Source organism: Corvus cornix, chromosome 14, assembly GCF_000738735.6.
Source record: "Corvus cornix cornix isolate S_Up_H32 chromosome 14, ASM73873v5, whole genome shotgun sequence".
NCBI classification, from domain to species: domain Eukaryota; kingdom Metazoa; phylum Chordata; class Aves; order Passeriformes; family Corvidae; genus Corvus; species Corvus cornix.
Genome location: NC_046344.1, coordinates 14,108,441 through 14,131,025, shown reverse-complemented (window position 1 = coordinate 14,131,025; position 22,585 = coordinate 14,108,441). Strand labels below are relative to the sequence as shown.

Below are 22,585 nucleotides of genomic sequence, written 5' to 3'. Positions count from 1 at the left end.
ATGTAAAGTTCTAGAAGCCTTAAGTAATGTTATGCCTAAGTATATTCAAATAAGGGTTAAGAAAGGGTGGAAAATAGCTGCAGGACTTGCAAAGCTTGTACATTAGAATTGGATTGGAAACATTCTGCTGATTTCCAGTTAAGCTGAGACTGCAGTGGGGGAACACCAGTAAACCTTGGAGGATGGAGAGTTGCTCCTAGGTTAGGTGGGATTAAGGTGGGGGGGAGAGTAGCTGCTAAAATGATCAAAATTATCCATTGAGCATGTTCTCTTTATGGTTTTAGGAGGGGTTTTCCTCCTCCAAAACTGAAGAAAGTATAACGATAGAGCTACTTGGAGGTCAGGATTTTGTTTTTATTTTACCAAACTTCTCCTTGATAAACAAGATAAATTTTGTACTTTGAAAGTAGTAATTTGTTGCAAGTGTTTAGTTTGGCCCTCAAAAAATATGTTGAAGGCTTTGCTTTTTAATATGACATGGTCCATTTGTGCTTAACATCCTTATTACACAGTTGTTATCAAAGTGCTAACAACATCTACCAGAACAGAATTGTATTTTTCAATACAAGCTGCTTTACAAAAGTATTTTGTGCACTATTTGTTTTGTTGTTCATACAGCTGATCAAAAGAGAACAAAAACTTGAACATAAACAGTCCTTAAAAATAATTTTACTATGGGATCAAATAGGATATTGTCTGACTGCAACAGAATTATAGTGGATAAGTGTAGAATTTGTCTCTCTTGTTGCATATGGAAGGAGATAAATATGAAATCCCCTTCTTCAGTTCAGTTAATCAATAATCCAGTGGTGCAGGGTTCTTTGTCCTGGATTATGTCTCTGAGTCATACATGTAACACCTCACGGTTTGTTGGGAGATGAAAGAAGAACACTAAAAGTACTTGTTTACATATATTATAAAAGGTACCCCTTTTTGGGCATTCAGGAAGGTTTGTGAAATGATTTACATTAATATGCACATTTTAAAATGTTGTGCCTGCTCAGGTGAAAACTAACCAGAGTTGGGTTAGTTTTAGACTGGAAGAAAATGTTGTCTTTTTTGAGAATAAATCATGGTAGCTTCTACTAAATTGGGAGGAGGAGGAGGGAGTCTGCATTTGGCAGAATACAGAGAACATTCAGAAAGGGGAAAAGGAATGAGAAGTGTGGTGACCCTCCTTCCTGTGCCCATCCCTGTTTTCCTGTTGTTATTTCAGTCCTGGTGTGTCCATGCTGGGCTTTCAAGCAGCTCATTCAAAGGGTGCCCACCTTTTAGAACATTCTGCAGCTGAGCACTGGTGAACCATTGCAGTGTGGTGCCTCCCTTCCATGTGCAGTCATTCCTGTGCTTTTGTGGCTTTCTGTTCCTCCTCCTTGGGGATCTGCAAGTCCTGGAAAGTCCTGGGGTTTAGATTATTGCCATGGAGCTGTTTCTGTACAGGTCTTTCAGTGTTGAGATTTTTTGCAAAGAACATTGTGCCGGGTTTCCTTTGTATTGCCTTTTTTATTTATTTTAAAGCAGTCTTGAACTATATTTTACTATAATGCTTGATAGTGACCTGACTTGTTAAAAGGACACATTGGGACAAATTTAAAATTCTTCCACCATGGTTCTTATAGTGTGTCCCATTTACCTCTGAGGGGGCAGGGGAAACTGGAAAACAAATATTATTTTGTACATGGTAAAACATTAAGCTTTTCTTTTGAATAAGCAGGTGATTCCTGTGTTTTGAAGTAATGGCTTGAAATTTGGTTGAAATATTTTGGGGTTGAAGGCTTGTTTTTGTTAGGAAGTACTTCTTGCTTCCTGCTGGGCCCACCACAATATGAGTTACAAAATTTTGCAAACAGTTGTTGATGTATTTCCTAGCTGCGTCAATTATTTTTTTGAAGATTCATCTTGTCATGCACGTGCTTAAGGTCCTTAATTCTTCCATTCCTGGCCTGGGCAGGTATGTTGTGCCACAGCTCCTGGATCTGCTCCCATTTGTAATGTCCTGGGCCATCCCCATGCAGTGCTTGGTGTGCGTCATTCCAGGACCAGGGGACGCTGGAAAACCCCTGGGATCCACGCTCAGACGATTGAGGCCGGAAAGTGGAGTTGTGAACTTGGAGCTGGTCTCCTCTGTAACTTTCCTTGTAGAAAAATTTTAAACAAAATGCAGCAAGGAGAAAGCTGGATTAAGAAAAATTAAACTTGAGACAATTAATCTTCACCTAAAAGTGTGATTTTAGAGATGACAGAGACAGAAATTCTGGAGTATGTGAAGTCAGGGATGAAAGAGTAGGAGTCTGATGAGGAAAATGGAAGTAGGACCAGGATTTAGCTGGCTGAGGTAGCAGGTTATTGAATACAGGTGGAAAATGGAAGAGGACCTGAATATAGAGCATTTGGGAACCAATCCTTTGCAGAGAAGGAAAGAGTGAGTATATCCATGCAGGGGGAAACGTGTCCAGGAGGAGGAGGCAGCAACTTCTTCAGTGGAGTCTGCTTCCTGTGAAAACAAATGAAATCCAGCTCGTTCAAGTCTTGCTGTCAATAACTGTAAGATCTACAAAAAAACATGTCTCTTGTTTTTTCAATTGCTGGAAATCATATAATGGTGACACATCAGTTATCCCATGGAGGCGCATGATGGATGGTTAGTCTATGGATGAAGGAGTTCCATTGACTGCCTGATACAATGCTGTACTGAAGGCTTATGATTTAATGCTTAACTTAAATAAAAATTAAAATGGCATTGGTGGTGAAGTTTAAAACTGGCACTTCCTGCTTCAAGTTCTTCATAAAATCTTCACCCCGTGATTTGATTCAAGTACAGCCTTTAATTAAACGATTGTGTACCCTTACCTTCATGTACCTGCCTAATGCTGAGTGCAGGACAAGCTCATGCTGAGGTGAGTCAAGGGCACCAGCACAAATTTTGCTCCAGCCACTTTGAGATGAGCAGAGTGAGGAGTTGCAGAACAGAACAAATCTCAATTAAAGAATTTGGAAGCAAAATCAAACATTTAAACCAGCGTGGCTAAATTTAAACCAGCTCATATCTTGTTGTCTGAGGTGATGAGACAGAATTGCTGAAGGATTTTGGTTTAACAACTGCCAGCTGTTCTAACAGACAATTCTGTCTCAAATGCTACTTTCTTTTTGCATCTTAATTGTTAGTATTACCTTCTTTCTAGCTTATTGATCTAATCCTTAGTGTTTAGGAATTTAAAATTCTCAAAAATGGTTTAACATGTTGCACTGGAGTGGTCAGGTTAGAGAAGTGCTGGGCATTCATACTTAAAATAGCATTAGGGATCTGTGTTTAAAATAAATTTTAATTAGCTGGAGGGGCTTCCCCCTAGAATACATGAGTGCAGTGTCATTAAACAGCATTACCTGAGACAGGAATCCTGCAGGTCAGCTGCTGTTTGATGGTTTTGATGCCTTCTGCGGCATCGGGGTGTCACCAAGGCTGCTCAGGAAGTTCTGGGGCTGCTTAACTTGTGCTCGTTTGAACCTTCCCTCCCCAAGTACATAAACACAAGTGACACTGTAACACTGGGACACACAGAGCCAGTTGTCTTTACAGCATTTATAATGTGAATTACAGAGCTCACTTCACTCTTGTAACTTCTGTCGTGGGCTCCTCAATGTCTGAAGCATCAGTTAAGAAAAGTAAATTGCAGTAGACATTGCTTCACGTAGCAGTGGCCTAATGTGTCTGTTCCAGGGCTGTATTTATTTTAGTTGACTTTATTTCCTGCAGTATCTGTCACAGAAGGAACAGCATTTGCACTTGGGTTTCTCCAGAGTGGAAATTTAATACTCTCTGCCTCCATCTTCTTGTTTGACAGATAATGTCATGCCTTCATGTAAAACCAGTGAACAAACAGACAAGAAAAACTCCTTCAAAAACAGATTCCTGATGTTGGGAAATAGTCAGAACAGGATCCTATTGAGTTGTGAAGTGTAGAAAAGCTGAGGCCAAATAGTCTAAAACTGTTCTAACACAGGGGCTGAACTTACGCTTTGTAGTAACTGATGCTGCTGCCAAAGCTCCGCCCAGAGCCGTGGGCTGGAGGTGCTGGACTTCTCCAAGTGAGCTTAAAGCCAAGCTTGCAGTCTCAGACAATCAGTGGTCTTTTCCCCAGGAGACTGTGAGGGATGGTGGAAGGCTGGGCTCTCCACAATGGGATGGCCAGAAGCCTTTCTCTAGTTCCCAATATTGGCATCACCTGTGGGCATTCTGCCATCTCCACACTTCCAGCCAGCGCTGAAAGCGGATTGGGGGTGTTTTGTCCTAATTTTTCTGGTGGAATATCATCCTCTAACAAGCTGGAATTCCTATTAGCTCCTGAAACAATCTGTGCTGTCACAGCAGCCTCTGAAGCCTTTTGAATTCCAGGGTGCCACAAGTTTTGTGCTGTTTAATGTTCCTATTCCTTGGCTTGCAGTAGTGTAGAGGCATCTTTCTCCTAGATTTTGTGATTACAGAGTAGTACGTGCAAGTCCAATGAGGAATTCATATAGGTGCTCTTTAATATGTCTTTTTTTTTTTCTTTTTAATTAAGCTGATAGGATCTTAATCAGCTTCTGTCTTTGTTTTTAAATTCTCTTGGAAGTGATCAGTGAGTTCAAAAGTTATTGTGAGTGTGTCCACAGAGTGTAAGTATACATAAGCCTTAATTTCCATGGTAATCCCAGCTTTTAAAACACTGTGGATTGTCCTTTGGGGAAAAAAAGGATGTTTTTTGTGGGGCTGCTCATTCAGGAGAGGGAGATATCTGAGTATATTTATTAGTAGTTCTTTGGCAAATGAGATCAAATTGATTTCTCATCTGGAGAGGGAAAAGTCTGGACTGTGCAATGTGTATGTTTTCTCTTGGGTGGAAGCTGGAAGCTTATGTATCTCTTTCAGTGATTCAGTTTCCATAGTGGGTAAGGACTTAAGAAAGCCTGGATAATGCTGTTAATGTCTCAGAAGGCTTGTTTTCATGACTTTTTTATCTAACCACGTGCCCCTCCTAATATTTCCATAGAACAGTTATTGTTGCCTATATTAAGAGCCATTACTGTTGCTAAGTTTAGCTCACACATTTGTAATGCACATTACGTACTTAATTACCTGAGGGGGAAAATGTGAAGGAAGTGTTACTTCTACCAGAGTCTTGGTTATCAAAATGCAGTGTCTTTGTGCTGAAGGTTGTACTCCATGGGTCATTCACAATGGAACATGGTATTACTTAGAATTGCAGCTAAAATGAGAACCAGAAAGCAAAATTTTACTCACTTCTGGATTAAGTAAATACTACTTTACCCTCTTGTTTCCATTTCTGTCTACAATGCAAATGACTCTTCCATACGTCTGCATGGTGGGAGAGGTTGGTTGGTTGTGGTAGCCATATAGGTTAATGAATATCTAAACATTGTCTAAATTATTGACCAGGGTTGCACCCCTTTCTGACTCTCCAACTTATTTTAGATTTTGCCAGTACAGTCTGAAACTCATCAAGGTTTTTCACAGCTCTGAGTAACTTGGGGTTTAAGGTAGTTTGGCCTTCAGAGGATTCATCTGGTGACTGCTCGCAATGAAAATTTCTACCAACAGATCTTCAGTATTACCTTTGTGTCCAAGGACACAGTGTTTCTGCTGAACTCAGGATCTCTGTTCTGGAGCCAAATATTTTGACCTAAAATGGGATTGATGGGAAAGAGGGAAGTAGAGGAATTAAATTTTTTTCCCCTTAGTTTACTGTCCCTAAGCATGAAAATCCTATTTAGCCTTGTATAGGAGCCTATACTATATATCTCTTACAAGTAATTATGGGCTTATCTGCCTGAAATTTACAGCACTTCTCTTTAGACTGCATGGATTAATAGCCAGGGTGGGTTCTGTCCTGTAGAATCAAGGGCTGAGTTTTCCCACTTGGCATCTCGGGTGTTGTTCTGTCCTCTGGCAGAAAAATGTCTGTACCATAGAATATGTGCATGTTCTGGTGACTCTTGGCATGACTGGTTTTACTCCTTATCCTCATCGAGTTTTAATTTTCTCTTATCCTTTCTCTTTTCTATAGCCCTTTTAGGGTCTCCAGCTGGTGGAATCCAGAATTCCATTGGTTCTGTTGGCACGGGCCAGCAGAACACTCCATCGCTAAGTAATCCCAATCCAATTGACCCCAGCTCCATGCAACGAGCCTACGCTGCCCTTGGGCTGCCATATGGCAACCAGCCTCAAACACAGCTGCAGCCCCAGGTCCAAGGCCAGCAGCCAGCACAGCCTCAGGCTCACCAGCAAATGAGGACCATTAATGCACTGGGTAGGTGCAGAAAAGACCAAGAAAAAACAATGTTAAAATAACTGATGTTGCATTTTTAGGACAGTCTGGTATTTTGTTTGGTCAGAGTAGTGACTGTCTGTTCATGTTGTTTAGTGAGTTAAAAATACACTATTTATATACACTGCCGTTCATTTACGTTTGAATATTCAAAAGTTTTTAATATAGTGCTTTTGCCAAATAGCAGGAGTTTCAGTTTCTTTTAAAACATAGCCCATAGCTCATTCTCTGAGGTGATGAGACAGAATTGCTGAAGGATTTTGGTTTAACAATTGTTACCTGTTCTAACAGACAATTCTATCACAAATACTACCTTTTTTTTTTGCATCTTAATTGCTAGTATTACCTTCTTTATAGCTTATTGATATAATCTTAAGAGTTTATGAATTTAAAATTTTAATAGACTCGTTTTTGTAAGTAACTTAAATAGCCATGTATGTGCAGTACAGCAGGTATTATTATAAAAATACTTAAACTGATAAATTGCTTCTTTTGTTAGCCAGGTGGGTCACTAAAGTGTAGTTTTGTCATATTATTGTCAAAATTGTGACCTGTGTACCAATGATGTTTAATTTTGTCCCAAAGGAGCCAACCAGATGAACCTTCCCGCAGGAGGAATAACAACAGACCAGCAACCGGGTCTAATTTCTGAAACTGCTCTTCCAACATCCCTTGGGACAAATAAGTAATGCACACATTTTCATTCTTGCTCAATTAAACATTTATTTACATGCTTATGAATGTAAATAAAGAGCATGCTTTAAAAACTGATTGTATTGGCATGGAGATGGTCAGTCACGTGTACAGCTCTGCTCTTCTTTCCTGTTTCAGTTCCAGAGCTGCTGCTTTGTGCCTCCTGAGAGCCCCACAATATTTAATAGTTTTAAATGAAGTCCCAAAGGAAGAATAATTTGTATTTTTAAGTTCATAGTTGTGATTCTTTACCATTCACACTGTGAATGTGCCTTGTAAACTCCTGAGCTTTGCTGCTTCAGGGGTTGCAGTTTGTTGATGCCAAAATTTCACTTAAGAGAATGTTTGATGCAATAGCTGAAAGTGGTGAAAGCAACAACTCAAAGATTACTTCAGGCATCAAATCTACGACAAAACTCTGCATTCTGGTACTCTAACAGTCCTTTTTCTTTTTACTTTAGCCCACTAATGAATGATGGCACAAACTCTGGCAATGTTGGAAACCTCAGCTCAATGCCAACGGCTGCACCTCCTTCGAGTACCGGGGTAAGGAAAGCATGGCATGAACATGTCACTCAGGACCTGCGCAATCATTTAGTGCATAAACTGTAAGTATTCACCAAGGCTGCCTTTTTCCTCAATGTTTTTAAATAATTTCAGTACAGTAGTTCTTCTATTAAGCTGAAAGTTACCAGTAGTGGTTCTCAGGTGCTGGGCCACTCAGGATGAGTTACCTTTAACCCTCCTCTTCAGTTCGTTCTTCATGCTCATTAAGGAGTGGGCATGGAAGTAGTTTCTATTGCTAGTAAATTTGCTCTGCTGTGGTGAGCAGTTATTTAGACTCCAGACTGTTAAACCTCACTTTATTTTCATCATTGAATTTGCTTTAATCCTGTGTGAAATATTTAAAAATTTTTTTTTAACCATTTTGATATGCTTTTACATACCTGGTGTGTAAGGGAGCATCCAGGGTAATTATCATAAAGCTGTATTGATTTTTGGGTTTCTCTGAGGATTTTTTTCTATTATTGTTTCTCCATCCTTGCAGTGTCCAAGCCATCTTCCCCACTCCTGATCCAGCAGCACTGAAGGATCGCCGCATGGAGAACTTGGTGGCTTATGCCAGGAAAGTGGAAGGAGACATGTATGAATCTGCTAATAGTAGGGTATGTTGCTTCACTCCAACATGTTAAAGAACAGTAGCATCACAGATCTTAGAAGTGTAAAGAAAACCACAGAGAATCATTTCACTGCCCTCTTCATGAGGAAAGTCGTGTTTTCAGTCTGTGACAGTGTTTGTGTAGTCCCAGACCATGTGATTCATGTCACTCCAAGCTAATTCACCCCCCTCACCTCTAGACACCATCACATCCGTCCCTGCTTGCATCCTCCTGAAAGTGTGATTGACATGCAGGAAGCTTGGAGAACAGCTTGCAGTTCTTGATGTTTCCCTTTCTGACTTCCTCCCTTTTTGGAATTCTGTATAAGCAGCAGTTACAAAATTTTCTTAGGGCCTCTTTACCACTGGAGGTTTTCTCTAGGACCCAGTGCTGTTCTACTGCTTTCATTCCACCTGTACTGATGGAATTAGTTCTCCTCTACTCTGCAGCACCAGGAGTGGTTGGGCTAAGACATAAGAAGCCAGTTTTCCTGCTTTGTGGGTGGGAAAAAAACCAGAATTCCTCTTGTAGTTTGTGATTTTTGCTCTGTCTGCACAGAGATGTCAGTTCAAATCTCTCTTACTTGGAGGGAGCAAATCCCTGTTGATTGACAGGCTGAGGATATGACATGGTGGTAATTCTATCCTAAAGGAACCACTCCCTGAAGTTTTTCATTGGGAAAAGATAACATTATTCATGGCAGTAGTAACAGCCAGTGAGATCCTACCCGATGAGAAACTTGAGATCCTTTCTTAAGCAAGGGAGGAGTATCTAAAGAGAGTAGTTAGTGGCATTTCAGGTGATAATCAGATGATCCAGTCAGACACTTCTGCCCCTCTCAGCCCATCTCCCAGAAGAGCTTGGGGTGGAAAGGGAGCTTTTATTTCCTAGAGGTAAATAGGCAATGGCCATACTTACAGTGCTGCTGCTGTGTCAGTGTTGGTCAGTGACCACGTTGTATCCTCCTTGTAGCTACCAAGAGGTTATTTACAAGGAAGACTTGGGTGTGCTCACACTTGGTTACCCTGGCAGCTTTAGAGACCAGTTTTAAATAGAAGGTGGATTTCATGGTCACACCTGGGTGTCTAAATACCTTCTCAGGAAGGAATAGTATAGTAAAACTCCTGACTGTAAAATTAAATGCCTTCTGACAGACAAACACCCAGAAGTATCTTCTCCTCACCCCTCAAAACAGCTGTCAGAGCCTCATGGCCAGAAGCTTCCATTATTGGAATTCATCTAATGTATTTGGCTCCAAGCAGCAAACTTGGAAGAAGGGAGTAGTAATTCAGAATGTGTTAACAATGCCATGAGGAATTACATCTTTCTTTTTGAGGAGCTTCCGTTCTACTTTGACACTGAAAAACATATCAGTAAGAGGCACTGTAAGGAGCTTAATGCTGTTCTAGCAGTGTGTGCTCCTTGTGAACACAGCCTTTTCAGGAGTGGGAAAGCAGCACGATATCAAATTTACAAATAGGAAGTTACAACTGAAGTGGCTTGAGCAGCAGAAGGGGAGGGGCTGTAAAGCTTTTAAACTGGACAGCAGAAAGTGTCTGCACTGATTTTTGAGAAACTCTGAGAAGTGACCTAGAAAACAAAGCTTTATATTGCATGACTGGACTTCCTTAACAAGGCTGCTGAGGAACACCTGTCTCATATTAAGTTTTCTGAAATTAATTCAATCCTGCTGTAATAACAAATTCTGGTTTCGATGAAAATTGAATAAAAACAAAATGATTGTGGGCAAGCATCACTCAACCTGTGCTCTGTGTAACCCTGGGTTCTAAGAGCATGGTGACCCCACAAAAGAAATGTAGACTTGAGGGTTTGTGGGAGTTTTTTTGCCTTTAACAGGTGCATAATCTCATGCACTTGGCAGATGTGTGTCCAGCAATTCCTGACAAGCAAAATTGTCTACATGGTGTGCACTGTGACTGTCTTATTGGATCTGTTGTCAGTGTGGGTTGAGTAAAATGGATTTTTCATCTTGTACAGATGTAGTGTTTACTTGTCTGTGCCTGTGGACTATTTTTCACTGAATTTTCTCCATTCCTTTGAGGTTTTGTCTGGTTTTGTTTATCCTTTGCCATGATTGTTGATAGACTCTTTAGGAAAAGAGCAGTTCCTTTCTTTATGTAAAAATTGATCTGTCCTTAACATCTGTCTCCTGAAAGTTTATTCAGTGTAACAGTGTGCTGGGAATATCTTTTTCTTTTGTCTGTGGATTAGTGGAAATGTTTATTATGAAAATAACATTCAAAAATCATTAACACTTAGAAACTAAAGCACAGCTTCTTGGGTTTTGCTGAAGCAACAGAGAACCTCCAGCCTTCTCCTTTGTCTGCTAATTTACTCAGAGTAGGTATGAAGGGTAGCCATAAAGCAAGTGTGATTTCTGGAAGCTTTTTTTTCCCCTTTTCTGCATTACAGCAATCTTAAGCCTGTCTTAATTTACCAGGATTCTGAAAATAAATATTTCTTTTTCAATTAGGCAGGTGTATACATTAAAAAACAAAACAAAAACCCCAACCTAAAACCAGATGATGCTATTCGAGTAGACTGAATGAGTTTTGCTGCTGCTGATTACTCTTTTTTCCCCCCCTTTTAGGATGAATACTATCATTTATTAGCAGAGAAAATCTATAAGATACAAAAAGAGCTGGAAGAGAAGCGGAGGTCTCGTCTCCATAAACAAGGGATGTTGGGGAACCAACCAGCCTTACAGACCCCCGGGCCCCAGCCCCCAGGGATTCCCCAGGTGGCTGCTGCCATGGGCCAGGCACAGCCCGTCAGGCCACCCAGTAAGTGCTGCTGGAGCTGCCTCTGCTTCTCAGGAATCTTTGGACTCAAGCTAATCCTGAGGTTGTGTTTAAAATTGGTTTTGCTGACTATTCTTGTGTTGTGTTGCAGATGGGCCTATGTCCATGCCAACCGTGCCTATCAGTCGTATGCAGGTTTCTCAAGGTATCTGTTTTCCTCTCTAAATGCAATTTGTGGGCTCAAAATAATTGTTGGGGGGAAAAGTTGATCTTATGTTGGGGTTTTTTGGTGTTGGGATGGAGGAACTACTGGGTCTGCCCTTTTTCACCATCATTCTTTGTCATTGCTCTGTGTGTCAGTGCAGTGTTAACAATAAGTATCCAGCACTTTGCTGGGGATTGGGAATTAATTCAGTGCTTCCAAAGAGAGGACAGCTCAAGCAAGAATGCTGTGGATATTCTCTTTTAAAACACTGTAAAGGGGGAAGGATGTTGGCATGTTTTCGTCAGTTAATTAGCCAAAAATACACCTGTAGCTGGAAACACAGCACATTAGTCCTAAAATCTGTGTAACTAATGATACCCTTTCTTGGTTTCTGATGGAAAGTGCATCTAAAAAAGCCTTGGAGCTTGTTCACAGCACTTGTCATTACTCACTGAGGCTGCTGTGAGCTCATGGGTGGTTTTTTTCCAAAAGATATAAACCCATGACTTTTAGGTGCTTCAACTTCCTTCAAAAAAGTGTCCTCAGCTATTTTATTTCTTGCTTCAGAGTTAGTATGAAGTCACAACTTGTGTTGAAATGTCCTTGGGAAGTTAAATCCTTGAAAAATTCATTTGAATAGGATAACAAGTTGATAGCAAGTATAGTTCCATAATTACAGCTTTAGACAAGTTTTTTGGAGGGATTAAATGTTTTGTATAAAAAGCACAGCCCCCTGTTTCCAGCTTTTGTCCTGATTTGAGGCTTGGAGTTGCCTTCATACCTACAATATGTATTTTTATCATATTTACTTCAACCATTTCAGTGAGCCCTGAATAAGACATTGCTGTTTCAAAGCAAATGCCTGATTTTAAGAAACCATCCTAAGGTATTATTTATAAATAGCATCCTGTCTCTGCAGATCATCCAACATCCTCTGCAGATCACCTACTCTTCATCTTTTGCATTTAATGTTTTTTTTAGACACCAAAAATTGTATTTCACCCTGACTAGTATTGTTCTAAATACTTCTTGCATCCTGATTTGTCTGTTAAGTCAAGTAACTAAAAGATAAAGCGTAGGGCGGTCGAATTTCAGTCATAATAACTGTTAATTTTATAGTAGAATATAGATCCATAAATTCTGCTGACTTGCTCCTAATGACTTGTTTTGGGGGTGCATTTGCAGGAATGAATCAGTTTAACCCCATGTCCATAGGGAATGTACAGATGCCCCAAGCACCGCTGGGACCGCGGGCGGCGTCTCCGATGAACCACCCGGTGCAGATGAACAACATGGGCGCCGTGCCCGCGGTTCGTACCCCCCTCAGCACCCTGCTCAGCGCAGCCTCAGCCCACCCCACACCTCATCTCCTCTGAAAAGGCCAAGTCACAGAGCACTGCTGCAAACTGTGGGATAATTTCATGGAAACGCAGCGAGTCTGACAGGCTTTTAGTGAGGAGTTTGTTTTCAACATTTACGTGTTCTAAAAACACCAGGCAGACCTTTAGAGGGGCACGTGCCACAGGTGCAGTAATCCCAAGCAGTCTGTGGAAGAGCATCTATTGTCTTTGCAGTACATAAACCTTCTTTGTTCCTACATGAAAACATGTTTTTATTCTTTAGAAAAACAGAAATATTTTTAGTTTCCCTGGATTCTTTCTGTCACCCCAGAGAACAAAACAGAGTTAACACTCTGAATATTACCTGTTTAAAAAATAACTGCCTCCTGAATGCTGTGGAACAAATGCTGAACTTATAGGCATATGTCCCCTTCCAGTTAGTGTAATTGAGCCAGTTTTCCTTTTATTTTTTTTGTCCTATCTTTTGGTTGATTTCAGTGAGGGTATTTTCCTTTGTCCTGCTCTGTAATCCTAAATGGTAATTAGTTAATCTGGGCGTTAATTTTCAGATGGCAATGTCTCCTTCCCGAATGCCTCAGCCACAGAACATGATGGGAGCTCATTCCAACAACATGATGGGTCAGGCTCCTACCCAGAACCAATTCCTGCCCCAAAACCAGTTCCCAGCATCCACTGGAGCCATGAATGTGAACAGTGTGGGCATGGGTCAGTCAACAGCCCAGGCTGGGGTGGCACAGGTGAGATGGGTTCTCTAAGATTTATTTGCTCTTAATTATTTTGCTCTGATTTGTTTACCTTACTTATATTTGTTTATTTGTTTTTCTATACCCATTGTTTGATGTAGTCACCCCAACTTTGGGGGATCCTGGGTTACATCTGCCTTCTTCAGAAGCTCTTACATAACTTATCGACATCTGTTAATGGGGGCGCAACGCCCTGCAATTCCTGATTTAAATTCCTTAAAAATTCATGCTGATGAGATTCTTAGGGGAAATATCAGGAATCAGTTTATGGGATGCCTATGAGCATATGTTTTTGTCTCTGTGTAGCTAACTTTAAATCTAGGATTATACTGAAGTGGTTGGGGAAGATTTCTAAAGATTGTTTTAACTTCTCTGCTTCTGGAGAGAAAATGGTTGGGTTTTTCCTGTAACATTTTTCTGTTACAGTAGTAGTCTATGAAGTAGCAGCTGTGCTTATGATGCCAAAGTATCTGCTTTTCTGGAGGGAAAGGCTTGTCCTTTAACTCAGAGCCCAAGTAATTTAGGCTAGTTAAAACCTCCAGAGTTCTGAGAGATTACTTAGATCAGGTTATGAAGGGCTCTGTCGAGTCAAGTTTGGAATATGTTCAGGATGGAGTATCTGCAGTTTCATGGGCCCTGGCTCAGTTGTTTGACTGCCTTTGTGGTGAACACTTTTTTCCCAATGCACTTAGTTCCATAAAACTGCCTCTGTACAGGCAATACAGAAGTGTGTTTTAAATTTGAAACCTCATCTGCAGGAAATTAAATGATTTGTATTTCTAAGAGTAACAGTTACATTTGAGGATGGAGTATTCTTTTTTATCACCAGTTATCTGATGTAATCTTCAGTAAAATGTATCACTTCAAGGTTTAAGTACATCTGGAGTACTTTATTGTTGCTGCTCTGAAAAACAAATACCCAGTTTTCTGAAGCATATTGAGCAGTTTAATTAGAATTTAAAAGAAAACAAAAAGACTCTTCTTAAGTCTTGCTCTGTGCAACAGCAGTATTAAGTGTGTTGACCTGCCCTCTGAAGCAGAGCTGCCTCAGAGTCCTGGCCTAAAAATGGGTATTTGCTCAAAACCATTTTGTGTCAAAGCCTGACCTTTGCCCAGCTAATGGCACAATTTAGAGGTTGCCTGTGGGTTTCTGTGTTACTGGGATTGTGAAGATTCCCTCTCTATGCCAGTGGGAATTAATGCAGGACGTGCATGATGTCCTGTGTCTGGGAGAAAGGTCCTTGAGAGCTGATGGCAGCGATGACAGAAATCAGAGCAGTCACTTGCAGTAGCAGCATTTGTGGCTGATCTGCTTACACTGACAGTATCCTGTCAGAGAAGGCTTCAGGGCTGTGATTGAAAGGATCAGTGTGAATCCAGGGTCTGTAAGACTCTCTCTCTTCCTAGCAGGGGCAGGTTCCCAGTGCTGCTCTTCCCAACTCCATGAACATGCTGGGGCCGCAGGGCGGGCAGCTGCCGTGTCCCCCGGTGACCCAGCCACCCCTGCACCAGGCCACACCTCCCGTGTCCACTGCTGCCGGGATGCCACCGATCCAGCACCAAACCCCCACGGGAATGACTCCTCCCCAGCCAGCAGCGCCCACCCAGCCATCGACACCGGTCTCGTCCTCGGGACAAACTCCGACCCCGACGCCGGGTTCTGTTCCCACGGCCACGCAGACCCAGAGCACCCCCACGGGGCAGACTGCGGCCCAGGCCCAGGTGACACCGCAGCCACAGACCCCTGCCCAGCCCCAGTCTGTGCCAACCCCACAGCCAGCCCAGCAGCAGCCAACATCTGTGCAGGCACAGCCACCCGGCACTCCAGTAAGTACCAGCCAGTCCCCTCTGCCTTGTGTCGTGACATCCCACAAGTGTACCTGTGTGTAGCATCATGTCCTGAATGTGTAGAGCCCATAGCTGTCCATAGCAGCTTCTGCTTTAGACCAGAGGGTTGGTTAGAGATGTGTAAAATGTGTGTATTCAGATGTTCTCAGCATTGTGTGAAGGAGGGGGGGTTGAATGGCTGAACTGCTCGAAGTAAAATTGGCAGCAGTGTGCAGAAAGATGAGGTGTAACAGGCGTAATACTCTGTGTGGCCATAATCAGAATCTTTTCTGATCCTGAGATTTGCGTATTTTTTTTCCTTTTAAGATACAGCCAGGGAAAATGCACATTTCAAGGAATGTACAGTATTTTACTGGGCAGGTGTTTTCTCTGTAAAAGAAGCCTCTTTGGGGCAGAATTCTTCCTTGGCTTCTCCTCTGTAAAGCAGAGTTATTAAATGTGTAATATCAAAACTTGGCTACAGTGACCTGTATCCATGTTCTGCACTGTTGTAGAATATCATCTCATGTCTCTTTTGTGCTGTTCATTTTTAGTAAAGGAAAATATTTCTATATATGCAGTGTCTTTCTTTTGTACTGTTTTTACAACAGCTATCCCAGGCAGCAGCTAGTATTGATAACAGGGTCCCCACCCCTGCCTCAGTTGCTAGTGCTGATACGAATTCCCAGCAACTAGGACCAGATGCACCAATGCTAGAAAGCAAATCAGAAGTTAAAACTGAAGAAACTGAGCCAGAGACTAGTGAGACACAAGTGGAAGCTAAGACTGAGGTAAATGAGATTCTCTACAGCTTAACTGAAAGCAGTGATAGATATAAAAGCACTTAATGATGTGTCTGACTCGGTGAGCTAAGGGGCGAGAGGAGGGTCGTTACTGCAAAGTAACTCCTGAGGAAAGCCATGGATGGAAAGTGCTTCAACAGTCTCAAACTGATATTTTGGTGGCTGAAGTTTGGGTTGTAGATGTAACAGTACCTGTCATTGCGTCCTTTCTTAAGGTGGAGGAGGATTTACAAGGATCTTCACAAATAAAGGAAGAAACAGATGGAACAGAACTGAAACAGGAGCCAATGGAAATTGAAGAAAAGAAGCCTGAAATAAAAGTAGAGGCTAAAGAGGAAGAGGAGAGCGGCACTAATGGAACCACTTCACAATCCACATCACCATCTCAGCCCCGCAAGAAAAGTACGTGTATGAAAACTGAGTTCCCTTGTGTGCTTTGCCTTCACTAACATTTGTTTCCCATGGTCTCAGCTCCTGCTGGGAGGTGTGTTTTGCACTTGTGTTTCCAGCACATGGAGCTCTGGGAGACCAGTACTCTGTCACTTAATTTTGAAAGTAGGATTCCTTTAATGTTACATGAATCAGGTGAGAAAGGCAAGTCACTGTGCCCTTGATCTCAGCAGTGCCTGCCCAGAAGGACTGAGGCAGTAAGGCAGTGATTGCTGGAGGAATTAAATACATAAATCCCTCCTTGTACATCTTGGTGCTCTTTCAGGAGAGCTCAGGGTAGATAAGAGTGCTTTCAGTTACCAAGGATATCCATTGCTTTTCTTTTCCTGTTAAAGAGGCTGGACACACCACCTTTATCCTGAGTTTTGTCAGTCACTTTTCTGAGAATCAGGCACTTGAACTCTCCTGAACCTGTGTTCCTCCTAGGCTGGACTGCTGCAAGAGGCTTAACACTTATTTTAGAGTCCTGGGTTTTCAGGACTTGAAAGTTTTCAGTGTAGTGTTCATTTGCTCAGCAGTCTCTTAAATTGAGCTACAGTATCAGCACAGATTGAGGTGTGACTGCATCTGTACTCAAAGAAGCTTCACGGTATTGCAGGTTATATAAATTATTGGGTGCCTTGTGTTAGTAAGAAATAAATAAGATCATTAAACCAGAAATAAATTTCTTCACTTGCAGTGCAGGCTTTGTGGCTGCAGTTTTGTAGCAGTTTTGAGACCTCTGTCTTTTCTGCTTTATTGAGCTGATGTTTTCTGTGGTTAGTTTTTAGTTTTCGACCAAAGGTAAGCTTTCAACGTGCTGCAAATGTCTAAAAAATCTACATCTCCTTAATGTGCTTTGGGTTGCATTTGGTTACTAACCATAATCTTTTTGTAATAAATCACTATAAAACACATTTCCCTGTAGATTGGTGTTTTCAGCTGGCAGCAGAGCAGGGCACCCAAATGAGAGTGCGCTGCAGAACCAACTGGCAGAGCCTTTTCCAACCCGAATGTAACACAGGGAGTGGAAAGCTTATTAGCATTTCTGAGCCAGTGATATTCCCAGTGGAAGGAATCACTGCTGCCTGTTAGGAATGTGCTTGCACAGGGAAGGTTCTTGCACAGAGTCAGTTCAGGCTGGGTCACTGCGTATTCCAATTCCTCCTTCAGTGACACAATTTTATCTTGGACGTTTTGTCACCCAGTAACTGTGGAGTTCAAAGCACGTGCAGCGTGGGCAGATACAACCACAGACACAAGTTTAAATGGTGACATTTTCTCACCAAGGAGTTTGTTCAGTGTTAATTGAGCATTGGTCTTAAAATGCTGAATAAACCAAGAGGTATTGGAGAGTAATTACTGCCAAGTGTGCTGAAGGGATAGGTGATATTTTAAAACTACTGAAGAGACTTATCAGGAGTTTTGCATGGGTTGTAAAAATATTGGGAATTCTTCCTTCTTCCCATGCAGGCAGATTCCTGGGGGGCATCCCACAGTAAGCTGGGACATAGCAGGCACTGAGGGGAGGTGCCATGGACTGTGTGCTATAATGCAGCAAGTCAGAGCCTTATTTTGCCTTTTTTTTGCAAATCCAATGTGAGCAAGAAAGGGAGGTGCTGGTTCCTTGCCTCTTCCCTTGCAGTCTCAAAAACCCCACTGTAATACTCATTTGGGCAGCTCCTCTCTCCTTGTAGCTGGCAGCCTTAGTTCGACCTTGAAGATGAGTTTTACAGGTTTCTTCACTTCTTTGTAAGATATAATGGAAGACTTGCAAGAGCTTGGGTTTGAGGTGTATTCGTGTGTATTGTCCTTGGAATTTTGAAAATGTCTTATCTTCCTTTATGAATTTTCTCCTTAGTAATCATAAGCAGACTTGCCTCTGTTTGAAAAAAGCAAAAAAACTAAAAAGGTAGCATTGTACTCTTCTTTGGTAGATTATACGTCATCATGAGTCAGGCAAAGATCCCATTTTCTTTTTACCGCCCACACATCCAAGACAAAATGGGATAACTGGATGCCAGCTCCTTACAAAGGTCTTCGAGCTACTGGAGGAGAACTGAGAGCATTTAATTTTGGAAAAAGGAGAGAGGGAAAAACAAAACTTCCTTGTAAAATCCATGTACAGGGAGATGCTATGATCAAATGTGCTGTTATTAGTCATAGTCCTTAGAGGCAGAGCAGCTGAAGATGAAGGCAACTTTTCTTTATGTTTTTAGTTGAAGTAATAAATTGAAATAACAACTGGATTTTCATTCTGATTCTTTTTCAAACTTCAAAATGAAAGTGGGTTATAAACTTTATCAGTAAAGATAATCAGGCTTTAAGGAACTTGGCAAAAGTCACACTAAATCTCTGTAGTTTGAGTTTAAAATAAGATTGGATTTATTTTGAAAGATACTGTAGCTTAGTCGTATATTATTATAGGAGAAAATTCTAAAAGCAATGTCAAGCAGGTAGCCAGAATAGATTATTAAAAGGTACTTTTTGACCTTTACATTTCATTAAATTAAATAATTCAGATTATCACATATGAACTATCTGAATCAGAGCAGTAGAGAATACTGTTCCTCATTAATGGAATTTAATATTTATTTCTGTTCTTGAGAATTCCATAATATAATGTATAAGAGTTGTTTATAAAAGTTTGGGAGCCCATAGTAGGGAAAAGTGCCTGCATTTATGGTATTGATAAACATGGAAGAGAATTGCCATTTTGTTGGGACTGACATTGTGGCAACAGCTGAAATGATCATACAGCCAATGGAGTAGTGTCAGTTTAATTTCTTGTCTTGCCTTTTTTTGTGTGTGTACTCTTTAAAATCATAGATTTTTAACTAGATGTCCCAAAAAGCAATTTATATCATACCAAAATACCATTTGAGTGGGAAAAGCAATGATCAGCCTCAAAGGGGTCACTGAGCCCTGTTGATTCAAGTGCTTTTAGCAGAATTAATTGCTCCAGTTTATTAGTATCATTCTCATTTCATCCAGGTAGATAAATATTAGATGCCATCCTGCTTTCCTTAGTTCTTTTTTCCTCATTGATAGGCATTCTTCCCTATTTAAAGACACTGTTCCTAAGGAAATAAATGTAATTGCACTGCTGAGATGTTCAAAGAACTCTCCACATTATCATTATTTTTCAGAAAATGTATTGCCTTTTTTTGTCCTTGTCATCCACTCCTGAAAGAATCATGGCTGTTGCCATGCCACTGTTGCCAAGTGGTGGCATAGAAATCTGGAAGTATTAACACTTTCAAAATCAATTAACGATCCATCAGACCAGGACTGTTTGTACACTGTGGCCAGGAAAATTCCTGTGCCAGCTCTCAGGACATCTGGTCACTCTCTGTAGAGCTGGCTCTTCATCCCTGTCCACTGCAGTTGGTTTTGCTGGAAGAATCTTGGCTTGGAAATAGCAAACAAGGTTAGAAGGGAGGGAGGGAAAGTTACGCTCAGTCTCTCCTTTGAGGAGAAAAGGTTCATTCATGTTGAAACAATTGATTTAATGTGATTCTGTGTAAGTTTTGAGGGGGTTTTCAACGCTCTAGAATATGTATCATTATGGACTAGAGTTGTTCCCATCTCCCTATTTTGGGAATATCACCTGCTGTGATCTGAGTAAATACAAGGCTGTGTTTGCCTCTTGTAAGTGAGGTTTTGCTTCTGATCAGGAAATCCCTTTGCAGAGTTTTATGCTAGCATAGTTCTTTGGGGGTTTTTTAGGGGAGTCAAGAGATTAGAAAATGTGGAGGGCAATTTTCTAACCTTTCTGACTTCCATTAACAGTTTTCAAGCCCGAGGAGCTGCGCCAGGCTCTCATGCCCACCCTGGAAGCATTGTACCGGCAGGACCCAGAGTCCCTTCCTTTCAGACAGCCTGTGGATCCTCAGCTTTTAGGGATTCCGGTGAGTTGGCATTTAAAAAACCCCTATTAAATACTCTCCTGTTTTATCTTTGCTCACGTAAGCATTCAGCCATTTTTTATTTTGCAACATACTGCAAACCTGTTAAAAATGCAGGTTTTTGTGTGTCTTTGCAGGATTATTTCGACATTGTGAAGAACCCCATGGATCTCTCGACCATCAAACGCAAGCTGGACACAGGGCAGTACCAGGAGCCCTGGCAGTACGTGGATGATGTGTGGCTGATGTTCAACAACGCTTGGCTCTACAACCGCAAGACTTCCCGGGTCTATAAGTTTTGCACTAAACTGGCGGAGGTGTTTGAGCAAGAGATTGATCCCGTCATGCAATCCCTGGGCTACTGCTGCGGCCGCAAGGTGGGTATCCCAGTATCCCAGGGGGGTGTTCTTCCCAGCAGCAGTCATTAGACAAAGCTTCAGCTTTGTGTGTGCTGTTGGTTTTTTTTAACTAGAAATACTGAATGGAAGGGCTGCTAAAAGTTCGGCTTTATTAGAAACATGTTCAGAGCTAAAAAGGTCGATAGCGTTTCTGCTCTTCTGTTGTTATTGTTGTATTTTTCTCCCTCAGAGGACACCTTCTTTAGTCATGAGGAATTTTAAAATACTTCCCTGGTTTCCCATGTCCATAAAGCAGAGGTCAAAAGGATCAGCTGCTTTTAGAGTTAGTGATTGTCACCAGATTGAGAGGGCTGTGCTGGTACATTCACAATACCTGGGAAAGTGTGATGACCATGACAGTGTCCTCTGATACCCACAAGCATCAGATTTGCTTAATAGATCCCTGATGAACAAAAGCTCCTGTTGTAAAGCTGCTTTTCTCCCTTGTTTTGCAGTATGAGTTCTCTCCCCAGACCTTGTGCTGCTATGGCAAGCAGCTGTGTACTATTCCCCGGGATGCTGCCTACTACAGTTACCAGAACAGGTAAGTCCTTGAATCCAGGTTTTTTCCCTTATTCAGGAAGTGAGATCTCTTTTGAGTTCTCTGCACATACAGAGGACGGGGAGGATTTTTAACTTTTGCTTTCCTTTGTCAGCTAAGTCAGGGAGAGGTTCTTTTTTTGTCTTTCCATGCTGTCCTTTTGCAGGTGACTGTTGGTTTTTCTGCTCTGCAGTGTGAGGCACACTGTTCCTTAGTGCTTGCTCTTAGCCAGGCTGCCCCATGCAATGCTTCAGTGCAGGTCAAGTTGTCCATGTTTTCCATGAAAGGAGGAGCAGGGCTTGCTGGAGAGAGAAGGGCAGAACTGCAAAAAGGCACTGGGAAATCCTGCTACCTTCTTCTGGGAAAATTGTGAAAATATGCAGGGTTTTTTTCAAGTCAGTGCCAGAATTTGCCAAGTAAAGGGTACAGTGATTGATTACAAGACTTACGTTTCCCCTTCCTAGTCAGTGCTTAATTCTATTTAAATTAGCTTGGAAATAGCGTTAAAAAGTACCCAGAGACTCCATGAGAAGCTGTGAAAATTAAAATTTCTCTTATTTTTAAATTAATATTAGGACTTGGTGTTTCTATTATTATTGAACAATTGTTAAATTAATTTTCCATTTAACACTTAAATCACCAGTGTTATAATCACAAAGCAAACTCAAAACTTGGCTTTAATTTTGATTTCTTAGATGATGTGTGTCTTCCCCCCTGAATAAAATGCACAATACAAATGGGCTGAGACAAAAGCTTTGTTTTAAACAGGGAAAAGGAAGTTATGAATTGCTTTCCAGAGGCTTGGCAGCCTCTAAGCCTTGCCAGCTGTGAAGTCACAGAATCAATTCAGATATCTAACACTTGTATTTCATCTTTTTGGGCCATCCCTTCTCTCCAAACATGCTCTGGAGAGGCTTTCAGCCTGTTGAGCCCCACAGTGGAGCAGCACGATGTGGGGGAGAGGAAAATGTGTCATCCCACCTTGTGTGGGGGGTCTTGGGTGCCCTTTGAGGGGCAGAAAGTATTGACAGGCGGGAATAAATTCATGAGCTCTCATAAAAGGTTTTATACAGCCACTGTGGACTCTGAAAAGTCAGGCTGAAGAGAAAGCAATTAAAATGTATTTAAAGACACAGTTCAGTACTGGCATTGGGGAAAAATAACCCTTAAATACCATCACTGTTGATAAAATTTAAAATACTTTTCACATTCCACATCCATGTTATGCATTCTGTATTTGGAAAAAATAGTAACTTCAAATTTAATTGAAGAAGGGCTCATTCTTCTTTCAAAACTGCCTTCTCAATTTAGGTTTGTCTTAAATCATTTGGATTATTTCATGGAAGGCAATGTTGGTCACTAGCAAGAAGTCCAGGGTGGGTGGAGCAGAGGGTTCTTCTGCACTGGGTGCTGTAATATTCCAGTTTCCTGC

General features: G+C 41.4%; 1 protein-coding gene across 5 annotated transcripts in view; it reads left to right on the top strand.

Annotated features, from left to right (window-relative positions):
• The window catches only part of LOC104684955 (CREB binding protein), a 96,269-nt gene that overhangs the window by 50,342 nt on the left and 23,342 nt on the right, over window positions 1–22,585 (top strand). For 2 of the 5 annotated variants that reach the window (XM_039560008.1, XM_039560011.1), the window contains 14 exons: window positions 6,063–6,305; window positions 6,909–7,008; window positions 7,478–7,624; window positions 8,065–8,182; window positions 10,788–10,980; window positions 11,090–11,143; window positions 12,329–12,453; window positions 13,053–13,241; window positions 14,655–15,074; window positions 15,686–15,865; window positions 16,093–16,279; window positions 20,099–20,217; window positions 20,352–20,591; window positions 21,068–21,156. In XM_039560008.1, coding sequence (XP_039415942.1) covers window positions 6,063–6,305; window positions 6,909–7,008; window positions 7,478–7,624; window positions 8,065–8,182; window positions 10,788–10,980; window positions 11,090–11,143; window positions 12,329–12,453; window positions 13,053–13,241; window positions 14,655–15,074; window positions 15,686–15,865; window positions 16,093–16,279; window positions 20,099–20,217; window positions 20,352–20,591; window positions 21,068–21,156 — 2,404 coding nt within the window. The remainder of the gene's footprint in view (window positions 1–6,062; window positions 6,306–6,908; window positions 7,009–7,477; window positions 7,625–8,064; window positions 8,183–10,787; window positions 10,981–11,089; window positions 11,144–12,328; window positions 12,454–13,052; window positions 13,242–14,654; window positions 15,075–15,685; window positions 15,866–16,092; window positions 16,280–20,098; window positions 20,218–20,351; window positions 20,592–21,067; window positions 21,157–22,585) is intronic. The other 3 variants (XM_039560010.1, XM_039560009.1, XM_039560012.1) reach the window with 3 other exon arrangements.